General features: G+C 39.6%; 1 protein-coding gene across 2 annotated transcripts; it reads left to right on the top strand.

The window, feature by feature from the left end:
- Positions 1–4746: 4746 nt before the first annotated feature.
- Positions 4747–21435, top strand: FBXO30 (F-box protein 30). 2 transcript variants are annotated; one of them, XM_080586444.1, is made up of 4 exons: positions 4747–4922; positions 8871–8975; positions 15498–17586; positions 18490–21435. In XM_080586444.1, the coding sequence occupies exons 3-4, from the start codon at positions 15514–15516 to the stop codon at positions 18691–18693; spliced, it is 2277 nt and encodes a 758-aa protein (XP_080442570.1). In that variant the 5' UTR covers positions 4747–4922; positions 8871–8975; positions 15498–15513; the 3' UTR covers positions 18694–21435. The 2 variants fall into 2 exon arrangements, with proteins under 2 accessions (XP_080442570.1, XP_080442571.1); XM_080586445.1 differs by lacking the exon at positions 8871–8975.
- The last annotated feature ends 1575 nt before the right edge of the window (positions 21436–23010 follow it).

Raw genomic sequence — 23010 nt, 5'->3', positions numbered from 1 at the left:
ATAAACAAGTGAGCTCTTTTTCCCCTCAGATAAACGTTACATGTCATTTGCCAATTCAGTTTTGTGAGGGAAAACTGAAAAGAAGGGAAAAGCACCAGAGGCTAACTCAATCTTGCAAAATCTTCAGAATTAATCATATAAGCCAAGGCTAGCTAACCTCTGTTTTACTTTTAAAATGCAAAATATCTCATATAGCATCTTTATTTATAAAACAAATGATGCATCTGCGAATCAAAGAAAACAGAAAGGTCGTGCAGTATGGGAAAACAGTCTAGTAAAAATATCCCCAAACATATGCAATAAATTAAAATATTGCCAGATAAATATTGCTGAAGCAGCCATATAAAGAACTGGCTAGTCCAAAAGACAATTACATTGAGTATAGGTGTTATATCATTATTCTTTTTATTTGTTTGATGTGGAACTCCACCTCCAGTAAAAATAGATTTTGTGCTATTACACCCAGGAGGTACAGCGGTCCTCCTGAGCTCTGCAGCTTCCAGGCCAAACTGGTCTCTAGCTCAGAGAGGTGCCCACGTAAATCCTGGCCATTCACACAGCTCTTTGCAAATGTGGCATCTGGGGCCCCAGCGCTACCTGATTTCCACTACGGAATCAGCCACTGCTCCATCAGGTTCCCTGTGGTTACACTGTTAGGTAACTTAAGGAAGCATTCAATCCTAAAGCGCTGTCTAGCCCAGCTGCCACCCATAATGACAGATGCAACGTCTCTTGGTGGAGTCTTCCCCTTAAGCTGGAGACCAATTCGTCCTCCCAGCTGGGTGATGGAGGACAAAGCCCCTGTGAAACATGAGGAGAGACCCACGGGGCTGAAAACAGCCTCCTCCCCACAAAGGCAACCCCTGAGCTGAAGAGGCAGCATCGTATCCCATACAGCTGTACCCTGCGCATGCGTATTGCACAAAAGTGTGCCAGGTATCTTTTAGTTAGAAGAACAGCACTGTCCTTTAGCTCCTTTAACAGCCCCACTCTATTCCTCCTGCCTGAATGACAACTGAAAGTAAAAGCAAAATTTAACAGAATGTGGTAAGTAATAAATAATTTTTGCACAAATTCACATCTTACATCATTAGCTGTTTCCTCAGAGTCTCAGGTGGAGTATTCTTTCCCCAAGTTAAATGAACTAGTACCCATTGTTTCTGAACTGACATTTTGCTTGAAAAATGTTCTTTTATAAATGCTTTTGAACTGGGTAAACACGATCTGCTCTACGATAATACATTATTAGTTAGATTTCATTGAAAGAGACTCCTCTGTAAACCCTACCTATTGTTTTCTCTCCAGATAAAAAGAAAGTTCTGACAACTGAAACGTGAGTCCTTGGAGGAGCACTGGTGGCATGTTTAATCATAACTGGAATCTTTGGAAAACTTTTCTTTCATCTAAGGAGACAATCTCTTTTTTTTTTTTTTTCTGCCAGCACAGCAGACTATGACATATTTTCACAACTTGGAAATAGCTTAATGATCTGCTGATTTCTCTGTAATGTCTCCCAGAATTCAGTCTAAATTATCATGAGAGAGAACCACACGAACATCTAATTGAGCCTTGTTTTGCAGAAACTTATGGTTTTTATTTTCATAGTTGAAGGTGTCAGAGAACTGTTTCAATATTTTGTTTACTTTCTGACCTGCATAGTTTACTAAGAATAGCTGAAATATAAACAGTGTAATTTATACTACACACTATAAACAGTGTAATTTAATAATAATCATACGGTGACTTTTGTTTAACCTATGAAAAAGTACTCCAAACATAACCATCATCTGACAGTTTTCACTTTTGTCTTGAACAAAAAAAGGTTTCCATGCAATAGCACAGGATTTTTCCACTCTGTGAGAAAGCACTGATCCTTTCTATCTTGCTACTTCATAAGTCTACAGCCAACAAAGCGAGTCCAGTCTGACGTGATTAAAACTAAATTGACTTGAATGTATTTATAGCCCAGTACCTGGGCCAGAGCACCAAACATCCCCACCAAACACACGCAGTACCCACCCACCACAGCTTCCCTGGCTGTAATGAGGTAGGCGGGTAATTATGCTGAAATAGAGACATCTGACCGGATGTGAGTGTAGACTATCCTTCCAAAAAAAAACCTTCCCATATTGAAGACGGAATAATGCAAAACAATTCCAAACCCCCAAATTCACAAGAGCTTCTCTAGCTGATTCTCTTATAATCCATATGCCGGAAGATCTAAAAGTGTAACTGTTACTGTTGTGAAATCTATTCAAAAGAGAACTTGAATTCCTATGGCACTTCAAGTTTATAGGCTTTTTAATGATAGAAGGGCTGCCTTGTTAAAGAGGAGAGGCTTTGCTTGGAAATGCATAATCACAAAAGTATTAAAGTAAGTATCAAATCTCTTGATGGGCCTAAGCTGAAAATACAAACCCAGAAGGTACAAAAAACTTCTTTTGAGGTCTCCGTTGTTTGGAAACATTCTGCTCTCAAAGCTGTGCAGTGCAAATTACATATGAGGCTTTGTGGGCAGATCTTAGCTGTTTATTTTTACACACTGCTAAATATGAACGCTCAAGCATTAGTAAATCTACTTGCAAATGCATTTTGGAAACAGTCTTTTTTTTTTTTTCTGTAACTCCATGTAGAAAGAATTCCCAGAGACAAATAGTTGTCAGTGAAAAACACCTGTGATTTGTTAGGATTTGAAACTGGAAAGTGCTTAAATTATTCACCTTGATTAGAAAGTATGTCAGCAAACAGATCAAGCTTTTTATAACCTCAGGAACAAATCTGGTTTATTTCATGTACAGTTGGCAGTTTACAGGAGACTGTCTGCACACTTCAGCAACTGCCTTGGCATTTGGTACAGGCTTTGCTTCAGACTAGGGGAGAGAACTGAATTACTCTGCTACAAGAATCAGCTTACACTTCCCTCTTCTGCTGACTTCAGTGACAGCGTCATGTACAGACCAATACTGAACCAGATACAGATACTCATTTTCCAGGCACGAGTAACCAGAATGAAGTTTCATTCATTTTGGACTTAAGCCAGTAGAAAATAGCCTCTACAGTTGTTCACCCACTGAATCCTCAAAGACCTTCTGGCTTGGAGGGCAATGGTACTAAGCCAAATTGTGTGAGTCTAACTTGCCTGATTACCTCGAATGGCAGCTCATGAGAGTGACGATGGTCATCAGGTGTGGCAGAAGGGGACTGCAAGCAAGCCTATGCACTAAAGCATGAATGAGAGAAGAAGACTCTTCCTTGAATGACCAGATGAGAGCCAGCTGAGTCATGAGAGAAATCTAAGCCACAGAAGTCCATTCTCCTTGCTCAAAAGAAGAAATTAAAATAAAAAAGCCATAATCCTGTCATAGAAGACTGGTCCCAGCATGCAGTCCATCAGAGACAAAAGCTCTACAACACCCTCTGTAATTAATACTGTTGCTGCAGGTTGATCTGTCAGCCACAGACTATATACTCCACCATGGTGAGAAGCAGCCGCAAAGCAAACTTCACCTGTTCCACTGAAGACATTACCAATAAGCAGCAGTTGTGAAAAACAGTGTCTCCCTACAAGGATTCTGCCCAGCAATTTGTTTAATTGCCTGCTGAGAAGATGAAATTATTTTGCTTGGCTTCTGTGAGTCACAGAGCCAATCCCTACCATGTTCTGGAGCTCACATGGCTAGATGACTATGTCCTAATCCTGTAATCAAATCTATAAAGGAAAAAAAAAAAAGGCCTGTCCTCAGGATCAAGGAAGATCAAGGCTATAGTATAAGGGTGAGGCAAACCCGAGAGCGCTTATTAAAGGAAGCGCTGGCAATGATGCCTCCTATTGAGGTCATCTTAGGTTTTCTCTTATGTGCCTAACGTTAAAATGATGACATACTTTACATCTTTCTTCCATGTTTTCTTGTTTTTAGCATAGCAAAACAGAAGAATTTTTTTAGATTCTAAATGTCCAAACTTGTAACAGTAGCTTATTTTATTTACTCCCTGCTTAAGTTGTGTTAAGACCAAAGAGATTTCAAGAATCTTCCATGTTGGCTCACTCTTAAAGAGAAGCCTATACGCATGACATGAGAATACATAGCCTGGAAGTTGGGATTAGGCAGACAAGGTGTTTAACTGGAAGCTTAAGGCAAAAGTAATGCTACTTCTTGTGAGTTACTGAACTAATCTGAATCTGTATTTTCTGTGAACATAACGTATGCTTTCATTAGTATGTTCTTTGGGGGGGAAGTGTGTATGTTCTAAGTAAAATCGCTTTTCTCCCAGTACCAGAAAACACACTATATCCACTCAAAAAACGTTTATTGTAAAAAACAAAATAACACTCCGGCCATCAGATCCTTGAAGCCATAATCCCGAGGCCAGCTCCCACCCGCCCACAGCCCCAACAGCCGGCCTCCACTCTCTGAAGGACGGATCCTTCACAGGCTGTCACGGCACCCCGCGCCTCTGGGAGGCGGCCCAGGTTTCTAGGAAAATAAAACAAAACAAAACAAAACATTTTGCTCAACAACGCTACGATAGCCCGCAGCAGGGCGCCCATAAGCCAAGCCCGCTGTAACGTTAAAGCCCCGTTAAAGCCCTCAGCAACTGCCGGCCCCGCCCCCGCCGCGCGAGAGGAGCCGGGCACGTGGGGAGCGCGCGCGACATCCGGGCATTCCGCCCCCCCCCCCCCCCGTCCCCGCCCCTCGGGGCCGCGCCCGCCCGTCTCCCCGCCCCGCGGGCGCGCGCGCGCGTGTCCGTTGGGGGGCGCGGCCGGCAGCGGGGCCGCGCGGGGGAGCCCGGCTGGGCCAGGGCAGGGCAGGGCAGCGCCGGGCCGGGCAGGCGGCGAGAGGAGGCCGGCGGGGGACGGGGGCGCGCAGCGAGGCGCGGGGGGCGCCGCTCCCTGCCGGCCGCCCAGCGAGCGACGGGCACGGGTGAGCCGCGGGCGCCGGGGAGACGAGCCCGGCCCCGCCGAGGGCCTGCGGCCGCCGGCAGCGAGCCCCGGGGAGGGCCGGGGTGGGGAGAGAAGGGGAGGGGGGGGCGGCCGTGCGCTGCGGGGCCGGCGAGGGGGCCGCGGGCCTCGTCGGAGGGGTTGCTCCGCCGCGCGGAGGTGAAGGAGGGCGCCCGGCCGCGCTGCCGGCGGCCCCCGGGTGGGTGCGAGGGGCGGGCGGGCAGCGGCAGCCCGCGGGGGCTCGGCGCCGGGCGCTTGTCCTCGCCCTCCGTTCCCCTTGTGCTGGCTGTGGCGTTGGCGTGCCGGGAGCAGCGTGTGTTCGCCCGGGGCCTGCGCTGCCGTGGCCGCCGCGTCGCCTTGCGCTGCTCGTCCTGCCGCGTGAGGACGGACATCTCCCCCCGCGTCTCTTTGTGAAAGCCCTCGGCGGCTGCGAGCTCCTGGCCCTGCGGCGCGTTACTGCCGTGCAGCCTGGGCTGTGATTTGGAGGGGTGAGGTTCGTGCAGCCCCTTGGCGATGCGTGATGAGGAGGGTGTTAGTTATCCTTACCTGTGGTCTTCCTCTCTCCTCAAAGTACAAAAGTACTACTAAAACAACCCTGGTTGGTAAGCGAGTTAAGCTGGAAGATGGAAAAATACATTGGTAACCTTAGTATGTTTTCTGCTCTGTGTGCATCTAAATGCCTCTGTGTATTTCTTTCCGTACTGGTCCAGCTTCACTCAGACAAGGAATGGATTCAGAGGGTGAATCGGGGTTGTATTGCTAGCTGAGACTTCCTGCGGTATCCATCTCATTCTTTCCCAGAGTTGGAAAGTGTTAGAAAATAGGAGAATCCCATCAGAATGGGCAAAGACTATGCAACAGAGATGTCTTTGCTTCTTGGATGTTCTTTTTGTTTGGTACTAAATTATTCTCTTACTCAATTAACGTCTTAGGTTTGGATTGTATTGCTCATGCCTCCTACTTTGAAGTTTAATGGGAAAAATAGGTGCTGCGTCTAAGTAGCAGTACCTGGTTGGAAACTTTTGGGCAAGATTTCTGCACGTTTGTAGACAATCCAGTTTGTGACCTGTGTCCCAAAGGGCTTTTCCCAGTGCCTTTGTTAAGTGCATGGCTGTAACAGCATACGAATGTTTGTCTTTGAGTCAACTCCTGCAGCTGCTGTGGATTTCAGATTAGTAACAAACGTATGCTTTTGTATTCAATCCAGTTGAACTAAACAATAATAATTTAAAAAAAAAAAAAAGCTTAATTTCTTTCATACTGATCGACCTGATTCTTTGGCGAGCTCTGTCTCAAATGAAGCAAATGCTGTTTGTCTCTGGCAATGAGATCCAGTGGTTTAGAGATGAGAGCCAGCGAATCATGTGTCTAGTGATCATTGTACTGGTGACAATTCTCTTTCAATTTCCTTATCTGGATAATGAGAGTAAACATAACTTGAATTCTTAAAGGTGAGATTTAAGTATTCCCAAAAAGACCACAAATAGTTAAGGGAGAGGTTAAAATTAAACGAGGGTTACAGAGAAATCTTACCTAAGCTTTAAGTGCCTGGGCACTATCTAGACTCACTATTGAATGAAGGAAAGAGGCTGAAAAATCTTGTAATATGAACTGATCTAAAATGGGCCAAGGGAATTAAAATGGAAGGGGAGCTCTAGATCTTGACTTTGCAAGATACTGTTTTTAATAGTTTTTGAGGTGACATTTGGTCTGCCTTTTTTTTTTTTAATTTCCTTATAATTTGTTAATGCCACTTGAATCTAAAATACCCTGCTGCAAACCTTTACAGTCTGTAGAATATCGAATTGAGTAGACAGCACTGTTTACCACATGTCAAACGTTGATCTGAGCTCCTAGTGTGAAATCACAATGAAATCCCGATGGGTGCAAACTTAAGCCATGAGAAGAAGAGGTACATTGAGGTAAAACTCTAACTGGCGTGGTTCCAGCTCTTCGTATAAAACTGAAGTTATCGATTCAGGCTGGTTGTTGAATAGCAATACCTGGTTCAGGCATAGTTACATAGGTGCAGGTAGGTGGGCAATGTGTTGCTTGTTTTTTTTGAAGTTTAAACTTCGTGTTTGTATATTTAGAAGTATCTCTAGTAGAAATGGTAGTTTTCCAAAAATCCTGTGGGGTAGAGAAGTGTGTTGGAGTGACAGATTCTTTGCAAATAGGATCTTTCTAGGAGTGTGCTGTATTTTCATAGCTGTAATGCTCTTACAAAAACTTGTTTTAGCTGAGTCACTATTGTCATCGGCCATGGAATGTATTTGGATGGGAATGTTCAGCTGGAGTCTGTGGAAAAAGTAATAGCTTCGTGCCCGCTGACATTTGGAGAAGGCAGTCTAAATTATGTTAGAGATCAGAGATTGGTGACTCACTGTACGTCCACAAACCCTGCACAAACTTGCAGTGCAGATCTGTGTTTTCCAGTTCTTCATTCAAGTTAAAAACACTGAAAGAGCTGGTGTAGTGTGTTCCTTCCTAGCTTCTTGTCATCAGCTATTTGAGATGGGTGAGTTTTTTTTATGTTTAGAAAATAGTGTTTGGTTGTTTTGTTGTTGTTTGTTTCTTTGCTTATGTGTTTGAAATTGGTATTTTGTACTATTTTCATTGCTTTTAAAACCAAGTAGTTTAAAAGGGGGAGACGTCAAACAGGTATGGCAAAAAGTCTTTCATTTGATAACAAAGTTAAGTAGCTGGAAATGGAATAGATTAAAGTTCCTAATACCTTCTCTGATGTTTTTCTCCTGTTCTTTTTGTTCTACTTTTAAAATTTCAAACTGTTTTAGGACAGCCCCTATCTTTGTACCTCAGTATTATCTGATGCAGTGGAGGTGCCTGTTAAAATTTTTGTGTACTAACTGCTTTTGCTGTACACTGGTCAGGCTCTGTGCTACTAACAAGAATATGTTTTTAAGAGAAAAAAAAAACAACCCTTATACATGCAGAGTACATTACATCTGCATTTCAGTTTGTCTTCTTGGAGAGCAGTTGTGTTCACGTTCCATTTACCTTAAACTTGCTTTCTTATTTTGCTATGGGAACTGGTTCAACTTGTGTAGTAACACTTGAAGTAGTATATTAACAAAGATTTTTGGCCAGATCTCTGTAAACATACAGAGGTCAGGAATTCTGCGGCAACATGTATGAATTAAAATATTATTGAAGAAGAAGGATTTATTTTTGGCTTCTTTCGGGTGGCTGAAACTACCTACCGTAATACGGGTTGCATTATTTGTTTGCAATAGTTTAGGTTCTGATTTCTCAGAAATGGCTTATTTTCTTTTCTGTTTTTGTGTAGGATTTGTGAGATGATGTCTGCGGACAAGGATAACATTGTTTCTTTGAGTATATAACTTCTGTTCCATCTCTTTAAATTTTAACAATAATTCATGAATACAAATACATGGAAGAAGCTTGTTACAGTAAAGAGCTTTCTAATATTAAGCAACTGTTTAATGAATTATGTCTGAAGACTGAAGCTGCACAAATTTTAACTAGAATAAATTTCAGCTTATAAAATAACCCAACTTTAAATATCTTTTTTTTTTCCCTAGTTCTCCAGCTGTTGCAGTCTTTAATTCAAGTTTCATGCATATTTTTCTTAAAAGGTTCCTGGTGAGCCAAACCAAATAATAAAGTGAAGCAGGTTGTCGTAATAACTTTTAAAAGTCTTGTCTAGCCTTAAATATGAGTAACAGTCTGGTGTGACTTTAACAGCTAACAAAAAGCTAGAGTGACAGAACTTATATTGCAGTTGTAAAGTCTATTAAAAACATATTTATTTTTTCCTAAAAAATGCAAGATATTTCAGCACTTGTAGCTCCAGATAGTATAAGCAGGTGACCTGTTCAGAGGATTGTACATACAGCAAGTAATCTGTACACCGGAAATCAAAATGTGTTTCTGATCTCGTTTCTTGCAGAGTCTGCAGCAGTCCAGGGGTCGCGCTGAGCTCAAGTACAGAAGTCCCTTACACATGAAATCTACTGGCTCTCTAGCTGAGTCTGCCCTGTCACCAGCTGAACAGGTAGAGTGCTTTTGTGCCCGAGCCATACAGCAGGCGTAGCTGGTCCTGGTGCGGTTGTCCTGTGGCAGTGTGAGGCCGAAGGCTTGTTGAGGCCTTTTGGTTTCTTCTTTGGGGAATGTGTAGGTATAAAAGAAAGCATGGCAGATATGTCACAAAAGTACTCTAAGGAAAAGCTTAGTAGTTCAGGGCTTGATTTTCAACGTTCTTGGAGATTGATAGCGATAGGGGAAGTTTTGCATCATTCCGTCACAGCATCTGTTGTAAACTGGAAGTAATCCAAACACACAGGGCATCATTGGAGCGTCCACTTCAGTCAAAGCAGCATATTGCTTTATTTTGGGATTTTTTTCCCATTCAGATCTGTTTTCTGTCTGCAGTGATTTGGGAGGAATTATCTCACTGAATTCTATGAACGGGAGGAAGATGGTTTGCTATTAGGGAAAAAGGAACTCCTAAAGTGTTACTCAAAAGAATGCAAAATACAGGTCAGCTCCTTTAACAGGATGTGGGGTTTTGGGGAGGTGGGCTGGGGAGGAGCTATAGATACAGAAATGTTTGTTTTAAGGTAAGGTTGGAAGGTAAAAAGTGGCATTTTTTTATAGTTCTACTGCTCGCTATTTTTTGCTTCAGTTAGATTGGTTTTTTTGAGGTAGATGGGTGACTAAATTATGCTTCACAAAGCAGTTAGTACATACCAAGGTTTTGCTTGTTCCTTTGATCCTAGATGATCTCTTGATAAACCTAGGATCTTGCAGGAATATATATGCCCTGTGTTTTTCCTTGCAATTAGAAGCCATGTTTTGAGCCTGACCTTTTGGTGCCTCTTCTGTGTAATATGTGTAAATTGCCGTAGCCTACGATGATAATGGTGAAAGGAACATCCTACTAGTTGAGTAGTTTCAGCTTTAGTAATTGAAGCTTCTTGTTATGTATTCAGTGATTAACAAAATAATCAACAGTATTTGTATCCCATAAGGTTGACGTTTTAAGTGTGGCATCTGAAAGAACTTTACTTCCTGAAAGTGTCTGTGATGTAAACCAGTTTGAAGAAATATAAGGGTTCATAAAGTCCGTGTCAGGAATTTCTTTGATATCAGAAAAACAATAAAAAGAACTATTGCCCCAGATATAAGATTGTATAAGATGGCCACATGTACTTATTACCTGTGTAACTGAGGTACATACCTTCTAAATTTGTCACCTGTTAGTCATGTTATTTCAAGTTAGGCTTTAGCAGTTTGCAATGTCTATTGTTGTGCTTCTGAATTTGCCACTTGAAAATGTAGTTGGAAATTGGCGTAGCATTAGATTAACTTTGCTCTGTTGTCCATTGTTGCTGTAGAGAGACATTTAGAGTAAGATTTGAGGCACCCAGCTCCCTAACGTGAGGATAAAGGCTGTACTGTTTTCGGAGAAGCCTGAGAATGGGGCTATTTAACCTTAGTCTTTGTGGAGTCTTGATGATTAGAGTCAGAGCTGCCTTTTGTTGCTCACCTCAGGCAGGAATGGCAACTAGTAGTGGTGGCAACTGCTGTTCCCCTGACTGACATGGTGTCAGAAGAGATCTTGTTGAACCTCTAGTTCATGTTATCCATTGGTCATTTGAAAACTAATACATCCCCCCACCCCCAAAATAGAAAACAAAAACTTAACAAATCCAAAACCAACCAACAAAAAACAAAACACCCACAAAAAAAAAAAAAAAAAGTGAGCATGACCTGCATAACAAAGTTAATCTGTCTGTTTTGTAGATAGGAAAATTATTACACATTTTCTGCAAGGTAGCTGTGACGAGAAAAGCTTACCTTCTTGAAGACTATGAGAATTGTGTAACATATTTTGAAGTTAGATTTATTAGTCAGGATTAATGACATACTTCTCCCGTGCATGGTAGGATATGGAAAAATAAAATACTTTTTTCAATAGTTATCTATAGTACTACAAATTCTAACAGAATATTCTAAAGCTCTTTTTTATATTGCACTCTTCCTCTTTCCTATTTAACCACATATCTCTTATCTCCATTTCACTTGGCACTTTACTCTCTGAAATGCATAGTTTCCACATCTTACCAGACTTACCTAACTCTTGTAGCCACAGACCTGGGTAAAAGATGGAAGATTCAGGAATAGTGGGTTGTCTTGTACAATCTCCAAAACAACAGGGAATTTTTTAGAATGGTTTGCATATATTTGGCTGCTTGTGGGTGGATTTGGATGCTCCTAGGAGTTTAAACCTGTAGTACTGCTTGTGTACCTGTGTTCTACTTCCTAGAACCAGTAATTTAAGAACCTGTTGGACTATTATTTAGTCAAATTTGATAGAGGGAAGAGGTTCAAAGATAGTTAAGCTTTTATAGGTTTGGTGAATGAAAAGTGTCTAAGTAATGGAGGTTCTGACTGTGGGAATAGTTGCTGTGATTTCCTATCTTATTTGTCCCAAAGAGTTCATGTAGGGGGAGAGTAAGTAAGCAGACTTCGGATTTGGTTACTCTGAGTACAGTTCCTTACACTTTGTGGTATAGGAGGCAGAGCCCTCACAGCTGAAGTATTGTGCAGTGACTGTTTGAAACTCTTATTATGCCATTTTAATGTTTGTGTTAAAACAGCAACTGAAAATCATGTGGCTGTAGCAGCTGGAATTTTAATCCTTTTAATTATGACAGATTTTCAAAGCATGTTCTGGCTGATTTGGTCAGCTGACTGTATAGTATGTACAATAACATCAAGTGATTGCACAAATTCTGAGAGCAGTGGTCACCTCATTGGAACTGGATGTATTTTTAGGTTTCTCTGCTAGTAACAGTCAAGTGTGTGTACTTAAGCATCTCATATGAACTGAACCTAGTTGCTGACACTGTGCTATCAGAAAAGGGCAGCTGTTCCTTCTTGCTATAGTCATTGATGTGACTTTCTGTATTCTCACCAAATTGTGACAAGGAACACAATAGGGTATAGACAGTAAATTTTATTGATGCGTGTTTTAATGACAGGTGTTCTAGGATTTTGAGTATCAGAGTAATTGAAAGCTTTGGACTTATGTCCAACAAAAAAAATTGTTTATCTTCCCTTTTTCTTAGTCAGTGCATCAAGGAGGTGCTAAGTGTGGTGGTTCACAAAGTTAGCTTACAATATTGAGTGAGAAGTGACCATTTGCTGGTAAATGAATATGCTAATTCATGAGGTTTTATCCAGTTTGATAGGGTAGTTTGGCCGATTTTTTTCCTTTGGTTTTCTTTTATGTTTTGGTAATTGAATTACATTGAAAGCCTCATCGAAAGTCCCAGAACTCATTAATGCCCAAAACATTAATTGAGTTTGAAGGCCAGGTATTCAAATTGAAAAATGCATGAAAAGGACATTTTATTTGTGTGTGTGTGTATAGTCTCTATAAGAAGCTATAAATAAATATGATATTCTGACTAAATTAAAGTTCTGCAGCAGGTGCTGCGAAGACTTGCGCAGGATGCAGAATTTTAGTCAATGTCATGCTGATGGTCTACTGATGTCCAAAGAGATTTTAGATCATACATTTAATTAAGGAGCCAAAGGATTTGAATCTTAAGGGAAACAACATGGAATAGCCTCCTTTTTTAGTGACCAATAAAATTTGAATTTTATCTATTTATTTGATCACATGCATAACTGCTTCTTTATAAAAACAACTGCAGGCATCTGTTACAGATCTAAATTAACGTCCATCTATTAGTAAAACATGGGCTTTTGTTGTGTGATACATCTTCATACACTCTGTTAGTGATATTTAATGTTTTTACCAGATTCTCTCTCCTTTTCTCACACTTTGAAATTTCATTTGCTTGTACAAGATGATTAAGTTTTGATGAATATTAACTTATGTGCAAAAGGAGTCTTGGAGCTTGAGAAAAGCCAGTATAATCACACCACTCGGGTTTCACAATCTGGCTTGTGGAGACGAAGATAGTGTGCTAGGGAGGAGGATGTTTTACTGTCTTAATAGAATGTTCCTCTGTGGAAGCTCACATGGGCTATTTAAAGGTAGTATTTAATGATGGTTGACTAATTTAGGGTATGTCTACACAAATGGTGCAGGCAAACACGAGCTCTGACTGAGTTCTGAGCAGTGTGAGCGTGAGCCAGCTTTGGCCCAGAAGCAGGGCAGCAGTCAGAGCTAGCACAGGGGTGTGCTCTAGCTGGCAAACCTACCTCCTGGTCTAGGAACGGCTCAGCTCTGGCCATCTTAAAGCGAGCAGGGGCATACCTTTTTGCAAAGTAGATCTTTTTTTATTTATTTTAAATGTAATTGTGGGGTACGGATCAAATTAAGCCTTGCTGCTACGAGACTGTTTGTTTTATGACTGTGTTTAGACGTATGAAGCTAGGGCAGGGCCCTATGAAGGCTTTTGCATTATCAACCAGCACTGGTCTTTTTCAAGACTATTTCCATTTTGTGTCAAGCACTTTAAAATACAAAGGGTTTTTTTTTTTTTTTTTTTTTGGTCTAGCAACAGTTAGGCTACTGTATTTGGCAGGAATGACTTAAAAAGAGGGCTTTGGTAGAAGAACTGCAAATTAAATTGCATTCTCAGTCCAGTAAGTTTCCCTTTTTTGATTCTTTACTGAACATTTCTCAGCTCTTTGCAGGGGATGCCACCTGACTTAATACGCAAGGTTAAAGCGGGTTGTGTGCCAGAAGGTTTTGCTAAAACATTTAGCAGATCAGTCAGTTACAGAGATCAGCAACTGATGCACTTGACAGTGTGTGATGAAGCAACTTATTTGTTACTCAAATACTAAGGTATGGTGGGGAAAATTCAGCTGTGTTTTGGCTGCTAAGCACATATGCTTCTTTGTTAGTGTTCAGGAGAGTGGGTGGCTAAAACATTTGAGTTATCCAAATTACGAGGGATGGAGGGATGAGGGCTGATTGGTACTTAAAGTTGGCATGAATTTCAAAGCATTGGAAGAATACAACTGAGTGAAGCATTGCATAAAAATTATTTAAATGCTTTAAATAAATTAATGTGGAGTGTCTGAAAGGCAGTTTTCTTTCCTCTTACCTTCAGTTTGAACAAAAGGAATAATACTAATCAGTTTTATTTTTACAGTTTAGAGTAATTTTAATTTAAGAAGTTCTAATAAATTAAAACTGAAGTGTTTAGTATGACAACACTTCATGAGAGCATTTGTTAGAATAAAATAAGGAACTGTTTCTGTTCTATTAATCTGATTCTGCAAGCACTTTTTTTTTTAAACTTCTTTTTGCAGTATAGGTAGTGAGGAAAAGATGGAACTGAGCAATGTATTTTTGAAACAATCGTTTGAGGTTTGGCTCTGTGTAAATCACTCTGGTATCTCTGAACTGTAATCCCAGTGGTATCACTTCTGCAAGGGACGTTATTGGAGCACAGGGGGAGGAAGGCTTGGTCCTTTGAGTGGGCCTGCACTCGAGCTAGTGAGGAGTTGCAGAGCTTCTGGAAGTATGGTACAAAAATGTAACACTTCCTATATTTTTATTTTTTTTCCCCCTTACCACAACAAAGAATTGGGTTTCTGTATGCATCAGCATATTATGGTAGATTATGCAATTAAATTTTATTTGGATTTTTATTGCTGTTTGGCCTAGTTATGTAAAGTTGCCATGTTACCCTTACACTTTGAACTGCTGGTATTGTAATTAGGGCAGGTCAGAGGATGGATTAACAAAAATTCCTTTTGTGGACTGAACCGGAGGTGTATAGATACAGGGACAGTGTTGGGCAGGATAGTTTTGATGTAAAGGTTTTGAGTGAAATAAATTGTGTGGTGTAATTGCTACATTTGTATACTTGTATACATTTGTGAACTTGTATAAAAACTGTGGAGGAGCTACAGGCTATGGATGAAATAAAAACAGAAGAGTGAAGAGCTGTTATAAAGGACTGCTGCCTGTTAGATTTGTGTGTGTGTGTGAGAGAATGGGAGACAAATGGAGATTGAGATGTATGCCTTGAAGAGAACTGCATGAAGAGGGTGCTGGAAGCATAGGTGGTAGCAAGCAGCCCAGGCAGTAGGATGCCTCTGTTTAATTTAAAGGTCTGGAGATTTAGCACAGATGAGAGTGAGTCTGGCTTCCTTTGTCTCCTTCTAGTGTAAGTTGTGTAGTTTATGATTTTAGGTAATCAGCCATAGTCAATGAGCATGCTTTGTTTTTAGTTGAATCATCTATTTGGAATAGACAGGAGTAAAGAGCTCTTCCCGAGAGAAGTTTATACAACATTTTTTTCCAAGCTGCATGTTTCATATCTGGTGAATATGTGTGTAGACTGCATTGAACTCTGATACAAATATGTTATCTGAAATTTTGGGGTGAAGTTTTAAATATCATTTCTTTAAGATAAAATATCACCTACTTGTTCTCTTAAAATGGCTTCTGATCAGTTCATGTTGTGTTAATATGTATCTCTCATATACCTGAAGAATGCAAAACTGCAAATAACTGTTGTTAAATATTAACAATATTGAGTTAATATTCCATGTTTTTGTTTCCCTTTTCTTCACTCAGAATTGGATTTACAATCATGGAGGAACAGCAGCAACATGTACACTGCGTAAACTGTGTCAGCCGTCGTTGTATGACCAGACCAGAGCCTGGCATTTCCTGTGATTTGATAGGCTGCCCGCTCGTTTGTGGAGCAGTTTTTCATTCATGTAAAGCTGAGGAGCACCGCATTTTATGTCCACTTGAAAGAGTGCCTTGTTTGAATAGTGGCTTTGGATGTCCCTTCATAGTAGCCCGTAATAAAATTGCTGATCATCTAGAAGTTTGTCCTGCAAGCGTGGTATGTTGCACCATGGAGTGGAATAGATGGCCGGTCAGTTATGCAGACCGAAAATCTTACGAAAATCTGAGTAAAGACGTTGATGAAGTGGAGCAGCTAGATATGGCTTTAGCCCTTCAAGACCAGCGCATGTTACTAGAATCACTTAAAGTAGCAACTATGATGTCAAAAGCAGCTGATCAGATGTCGGAATCCAGAGAACAAACCTCTGTCAAAACAAACACCCCAGATACCGTGTGTTCAAATGGCTTGATACCTGTAGATGAAGAGTCCTATGGTGCACTTTATCAAGCTACTGTAGAAACAACAAGGAGTTTAGCCGCTGCTCTGGATATCCTGAACACTGCAACCAGGGACATTAGCATGTTAAATTCAAAGCTCTGCACTTCACATGAAATGAAAGAAGATGCTGAGATTAAAGAACAAGCCTCTAATGGCGTTATTCAGGATAATAAGTCTGATCACGAATATCCAGATGAAGAAAACATAGGTGCAGCTGGGGGAGTTGACTTGGATAGCCTGAGTCAAAATTCACAAATGGAGCAAAATGGTTCTAGTGATATTTGTTATGATGTAGTACAAAATCATGACTTAAATCTAAACCTCAGTAACTCCTCACTCTTGTGTAATGGCTTTCATGTAGAAAACGAGTGTTCAAAGGTGTTGGACCAGAATGAAGATCTTGGTGTTTCTAATTCAAAACCATCCAGTGTAGCAAATGGTGAATGTACTGCATCTCGTGATGATGAAGCATTGCAGTCTTGCAGCTCCTTCCCTGTAACAGCACAACTTAAAGAAGTAATACCAGCTGATCACTTAGTTAATGGTAATGTTAATCACATACTACTTCCCCATGCTAATGCAGAAGAAATTTTAGAGAGACAGGTGGAGCAGGAAAGACTGAGAAACGTAGATGCATTTTCACTTATGCGGCATCGATCATACAAATTCCTTGTTAATCACTATTGGTCAGCACCGAAAGAAGACAAAGCTGTTGATACATCAGATTTGGAGATAACAGAAGATCCCATGGGTCTTCAGGGGATTGATCTAATCACTGCAGCTCTGTTGTTTTGCCTAGGAGACTCTCCTGGAGGTAGGGGGATATCAGAAAGTCGCACTGTCGATGTGTATCATGTTGACTTTGGGACCCAAACATTTTCTCTCCCATCAGCTATATTGGCCACAAATACAATGGTGGGGGAAATAGCTTCAGCTTCTGCGTGTGATCATGCCAACCCACAGCTCTCAAATCCAAGTCCATTCCAGACCCTTGGACTGGATTTGGTATTGGAATATGTGGCTAGATACCAAACAAAACAGCGTTCAATGTTTACATTTGTTTGTGGACAGTTGTTTAGGAGGAATGAATTTTCTTCGCATTTTAAGAATGTGCATGGTGACATTCATGCTGGCCTTAATGGCTGGATGGAGCAGAGGTGTCCGTTGGCCTATTATGGGTGTACATATTCTCAACGAAGGTTTTGTCCTTCAACACAAGGGGCAAAAATTATTCATGATCGCCACTTACGGTCATTTGGAGTTCAGCCTTGTATATCTACAGTATTAGTAGAACCAGCAAAAAGCTGCTTAATTGGACTACACAATGACCATTTGAGTAGTCTACCTTTTGAGGTTCTGCAGCACATCGCTAGTTTTCTAGATGGCTTTAGTTTATGTCAGCTTTCAAGAGTGTCACGTTTAATGAGAGATGTGTGTGGAAGCTTGCTTCAAGCACGTGGAATGGTGATACTGCTTTGGGAGAAGAGAAAGTACCCAGATGGAAGTTCTTCTTGGCAAATAAAAGAAAAGGTAAGTTATATTTTCTTCTGATGGTGGAAAAAAAAACCAAAACACATTTAATTGGTTATGTTTCTGCTTTTTCTCTTATATTTTCCCGTCACTATTGTTGTTATTATTTTTTGATATAATATCCCTTCAAGAAATACATTGTCAAATAGAACAATTAGCCAAAATGGCTAGCAGGTTGGTTGAGTCTTCCACACCCTTCAAGAAGTAGAAGTAGTTGTCTGCTCAATTTGTATTTGGTGGAAATTAACATTTTTAAGTCTTGGGAAAATTGGAGGTTTTAGCTATTACTTCATTTTCTTTAATTTTAAATATTCTGTGACAGTGAGAAAGTTGTCTAAAATTTGCATCTCTTGCCTTTATACTGTTTAAAGCAATTTTTATTTTTGTACAACTGTTCAGATCCTATTTGTTGCCATGATATTGAATGCCTTAAATGTGTAAAGAAAAAATTTTAAACTTTTAAAACTTTAAACCTTCATATGTTAGGTTTTTCATTCTTCCTGCTCCCCGCCCCCCCCTCCAAAGCACAGAGTATCTGCAGCAATCATTTGGAATTGCAGAAGATGATTGTTTCACAAATTGATTATTTTCTGATAGAGTAACCATCATGACCAGTACTGATGGTCATGTAGTACTTTGTCATTTAACTTCTGATAGCATCTACTTTGTAGACAAAAAATATATATATATATATATATAGCCTGCCTTTCTTCCCTGTATTCCGAGTTAACTTGGAATCTGAGCCAACCTGAGACTGACTATCCAAAATTTAGAATTGCCTGGTTTTGTCATGTTGTTACAGATCCAAAGCACATCCTGAATGTGTAGCACAAATACTTATTTTCCTGCTCTGAGTTCAGATACCTTAAAAGATTTTGAGCCTATGTACAACTTGTTTTCTAGGTTTGGCGGTTCAGTACAGCTTTCTGTACTGTGAACGAGTGGAAGTTTGCTGACATCATAAGCATGGCTGACCACTTGAAGAAATGTAGCTATAATGCTGTAGAGAGAAGAGAGGAGGCTGTTCCACTGCCATGTATGTGTGTAACACGAGAACTCACTAAAGAAGGACGTTCACTGCGCTCTGTTTTGAAACCTGTACTTTAAATATTGCAACCACTCCAATTGCACATACACTCAAGCACCTGATATAACCTCGGTAATATTATGTGACACTTTATTAATGTACTAAAGATACTTTCTAGCTAAATCTACTCTGTCACTGTGTATATAAGGTTTGAAGTGACATTTATTTTTTATAATTCTGTTTAGCTGGAAAGTAATGAAAGTTGCCTTAACGTTTGAAAAATTTGGAACTTGCTGGACAGGGTAGTTTTATCTAACTTATATAATTTAAAAAAGGAATCCTAAGGTGTGTTTTCTTATTCACTGGTGCCCATGTTGCTGTTGACTGATAACATTTCAAAAATGGCCTCTAAATGGTATGCACATTTAGATAGGAAACACTGAACTGCAGTGAGACAAAATCCCGACCAAATGCACTTTCTGTATTTGGTCTATTTTTCTTAACAAATTATAATCCAATTATTTGAAAGACGATGAAGAATTCAAAACTTTATAGTAGATGTCTCAAACACTCAGCATTTAAGCACATCTTTTCTCATGAAGTCAGTGTTCTACTGCTTTTCCTAGTTAACAGGTGATCTAGGATAAACGTTTTTTTTTATTATTTTTTTAGGAATGATCTAAGTGAGCTCAGATTTACAGCAGCTTAATTTTTAGTACAACTTTTTTTTTGACATGTCAAAAATGATTATTTTTCTTCTGGACTATTAACAGTTACTTCACTTTTGGGAGCAAAACTTTTAGAGCTAAAAACATGGAATACTAGTTCTTATTCTCACACCTACAATGACATCTGATTTGAAGTGTTTCTCCTTGTCCTGCAGTTGGCTGAGGGTTAAATTGCTTGAGCAGTCAGAAATTCAAATTATGTGATGAACAGTTATGAGTTTATAATGCAGCTAATGAAAGGGCTTTACTTGTTTTATGGTATTGTGAGATGTACTGTCTCCTTTTCTGTTAATTTGTCTATAAAAATGCTGCTTTTTTGGGGGAGCATTTTAAATTACTGGTATATATATCAAATGTATCATCTTCATAAGATGAGACATCATTTGTTAATTGCATAAGGCATATCAGAAATGTATGTTCAACCACATCCGTTAAATGAACAACTTCAGTTTGCTTCCAGTCTTCCATAATAAAAGATCTTACAAAGCATTTGTGAATAGAGAATACATGCTATGAAAAATGCCCTGGTATAGCAAAACTGTAATAACTTGAACTGACTTTCCAACTTGTTTGTATTAATGTTGGTGTCTCTAGCTTGTTGCACTTAGCAACTGTGCCACAAAGCTAAAACAGAAACAGACCAGAGCTTGGAACAAAGAAATACAGTACGTATTTCCATTATAGGAAAAAATAAGAGATTAGTAAGGAGGGGATGTTTACAAAAATGGCTAAATTTATTACTTGTAAATTCTGTACTGGACAGTTGTTTATGGCTAGTCTGGCTGCAGTTCACAACTTTGGTATCTGTGCATTTCCCATGCTGGGTCTAGTCCAGCTAAACATTCACTGCCTTTTTCTATCCAGAGTGCTAAGGGTGCCCAGAAAAAAAAAAAAATCTAGTCCTTTAGTGCCATGAGTTGAAATTACAAGAGCTTAAACAGAAGCTCTGCCTGGATCTTGAAACTAGATGTTCTTTCCACGCTTTCTCTTTTTTTGGTTGGAGGGAGGAAACAAATAAACGATCTAGAGAAGTTAATATTTCTGGTAATTCTTAGCTGTTACCACGGTTATGTGGAAAGAAGAATCTGGGTTTGTGTACAAATCTGACAAACGGGGTTAAAACCAACTGGGTTTTAGGTAGGAATTATATAAAAAAAAAAATAGAAAAAAAACACCACCCCTTTCTCACAGTTCATTGAAATGCTCATTACCCACAAATTCTTCAGTACAAGGCAGGAGACAGGCTTTCATCAGTTCTTGTCCTTTTAGCTCTAATGGCTCCTTGCTGCTGCTCTCCAATGTTTAAAAGTTGTGTGACTGGAAGGATCCTGAATGCTGAGGAGTTTATGGTCGAGTTTACAGCTAAATCTACTTTAAAACATCTGTCTTGGGTTACTGATACTTTTTTTAGTCAACAATGTGGTGGTTTTGGTACTTGGCATTCTTTGTAACTACCCAGAACCATAAGTGATAGTAGGTGGGCATGTGTCTTGGTTCCTTAGGAAAAGAGGGTATCCAGTTATAGGAGCTGGTGTTAGTAGAATCTCACTTGTAGCACAGTGCAGATCTACATCTAAAGTTTCTGTTGTTGCTCTATTAAAATGAACTTTTTAAGTACTCAGTGTTCTTCTTAAGAAATAACACTATTTCTCAATACATGCACTTTTGTTTTCAAATGTAGATACAGGCTTTGTTTTGTTAAATTAGTTCATTTTTTATGAGAATCCAGAGCTATTAAAATATCGATGTTGTAAACAAAATCTCTGCCTTGTAAACTGCTGCAAATGCAGGAATACAGTATAGTTAGGATAAAACTATTTCTTTACACTGCTATGCAGTTTGTAAAACATCTACGGTATATAGTCAGTCTGTCAAAATGTGGCTTGTTCACATTTGCCCTTGGATTTTAAAAATGTTGTATCCCTTTTCTGGTACATCTTCCTTACAGCATACATAGACAGCTGTTCCAGTCTTTCTTTTACTTGATACCACATTGCTACTTTGTTTAAAATATTATGTTTTCAATCATTATGCAATATTTTTTTTTGCAATGTCTGTTAAAATCCTAATAAAACTTTTGGAGTTTCTCTTTTAGTATGGCTACTTTTTTTTTTTTAAAGCTTATCACCAGCATTTCAGTGTGCAAACATGGTGCTTAATGTCTGTCTATAGGATTCCAGTAAGTACTTGAAAAAATCAAATTGCATAAAGGAATCTATTTACAAACATTTAAACATTGCATAACTTGAAAGTGATTGAGATACATTCACTTTAATATGAAGATCAGGCATTCCTTTTTAGACTGTAGGCCCATTTCTGCTGCTTTTGTCTCGCATTGTTATGTGGTGTAGATTTTCTTCCACAATTAAACTATGTAACACTGACTCTTATCATACCTTGTAGTTGTGTGGGTTTTTTTCTTAATAATAAATTGTAGATTATCTAATGAAGATAATATACATGTGTGATGCCTGTTTGCAAAGAACATTTTCAGTTTATTGGCTCATGATAAAGTTTTCCTGTACAAAGCTGTTGCTTGAAATGATCCAGAAGTAAACATGCAGAGTGGCTTTTAGAGAGTAATTGTAGTTCAGATCCTTTGTGGAAAGACAAAACACAAAACAAAACCTCACTAAAATGGAAGACTGTCCAGGAGCTGATCTCTTGTCCTGCCATTTGTTAAAATAAGTATACCGATGGTCTTTAAAAATAAAAAATGCACCTGTACTACGTAAATCTGAAAGTTTAAAAAAAAAAAAATCTAAACTGTGCTGAGTAATGTGGCGTGACACAGCTTACTTAAAACACCATTACGAACTTTTGGCTAGTTTACTTTTTAAACAGGCATAACAGAGGTGCACATTAGCCTTTTGTTTTTCTCTCTTTGTAACTACATTTAGATATTCTGCTAAGTAAGGAAATCATTTTTGTCTTGCTTCAACTTTCTTAGTGCCTCAAGTATTCTAGAGGGTTTGCCTGCTACTAGCTTTCAAATGTTTTAACTTGTCTTTCTAAGTCTGCTACCGCTAAAACTGTCTTCACTGGGTCCTACCTGGTGAGTGTATTTTCCCAAATCAAGATTTAAATTAGGTGAAGAGTTTGATGCTTGCTGTAATATCAGCTGATTTAATTTTTTTTTCAGTCAAAAGGTCTGTTCGGGCATCTTTGATCATCTTCGGATGAGCAAAATGTAGTGGTTGTTTACAGCATGGAGAGGAAATAGCATTCAGATAGTGTGTATAAACGATTTATACTATGTCAAGCAGAGACAGTTTGAAGAATGGGATTTTCATAGTGTGAGCGTTCTGCATGTGGTGAATATTGTAGCAGTAATCCAAACTGGAGAGAAAAAACGAATAGAGAAATAGGCTTAACACAGTGGTGGCATCAATTGTCAGCACAGGGTCTTTCCTGAGGGCTTGTGTTTATGAGGGTGCAGAGGGTTTCAGGCTTGTGCGTGGTGCAGCTGTGTTTTACTGATGATTTATTAGTCTTTCTGTGATAGCAGGTGTGACCCTGCTGCTACTTTAGCTCTTATAATATGCTTTAATTGTAAGCTATCTCCAAGTGCTGCCTGTATTCCCCAATCTGCTCTGTTGAGTGCAGTTCTCTCTCCTGAATGCAGGTATGTGTTTGGTGTAGGTTCTACATGCTGGTGTCAGTGGCAGT

Source organism: Anser brachyrhynchus (genome assembly GCF_964034855.1).
Source record: "Anser brachyrhynchus genome assembly, chromosome: 3".
In the NCBI taxonomy this organism is placed as follows: domain Eukaryota; kingdom Metazoa; phylum Chordata; class Aves; order Anseriformes; family Anatidae; genus Anser; species Anser brachyrhynchus.
The sequence above is the reverse complement of the archived record's forward strand: the minus strand, read 5'-3'. Positions and strand labels throughout refer to the sequence as shown.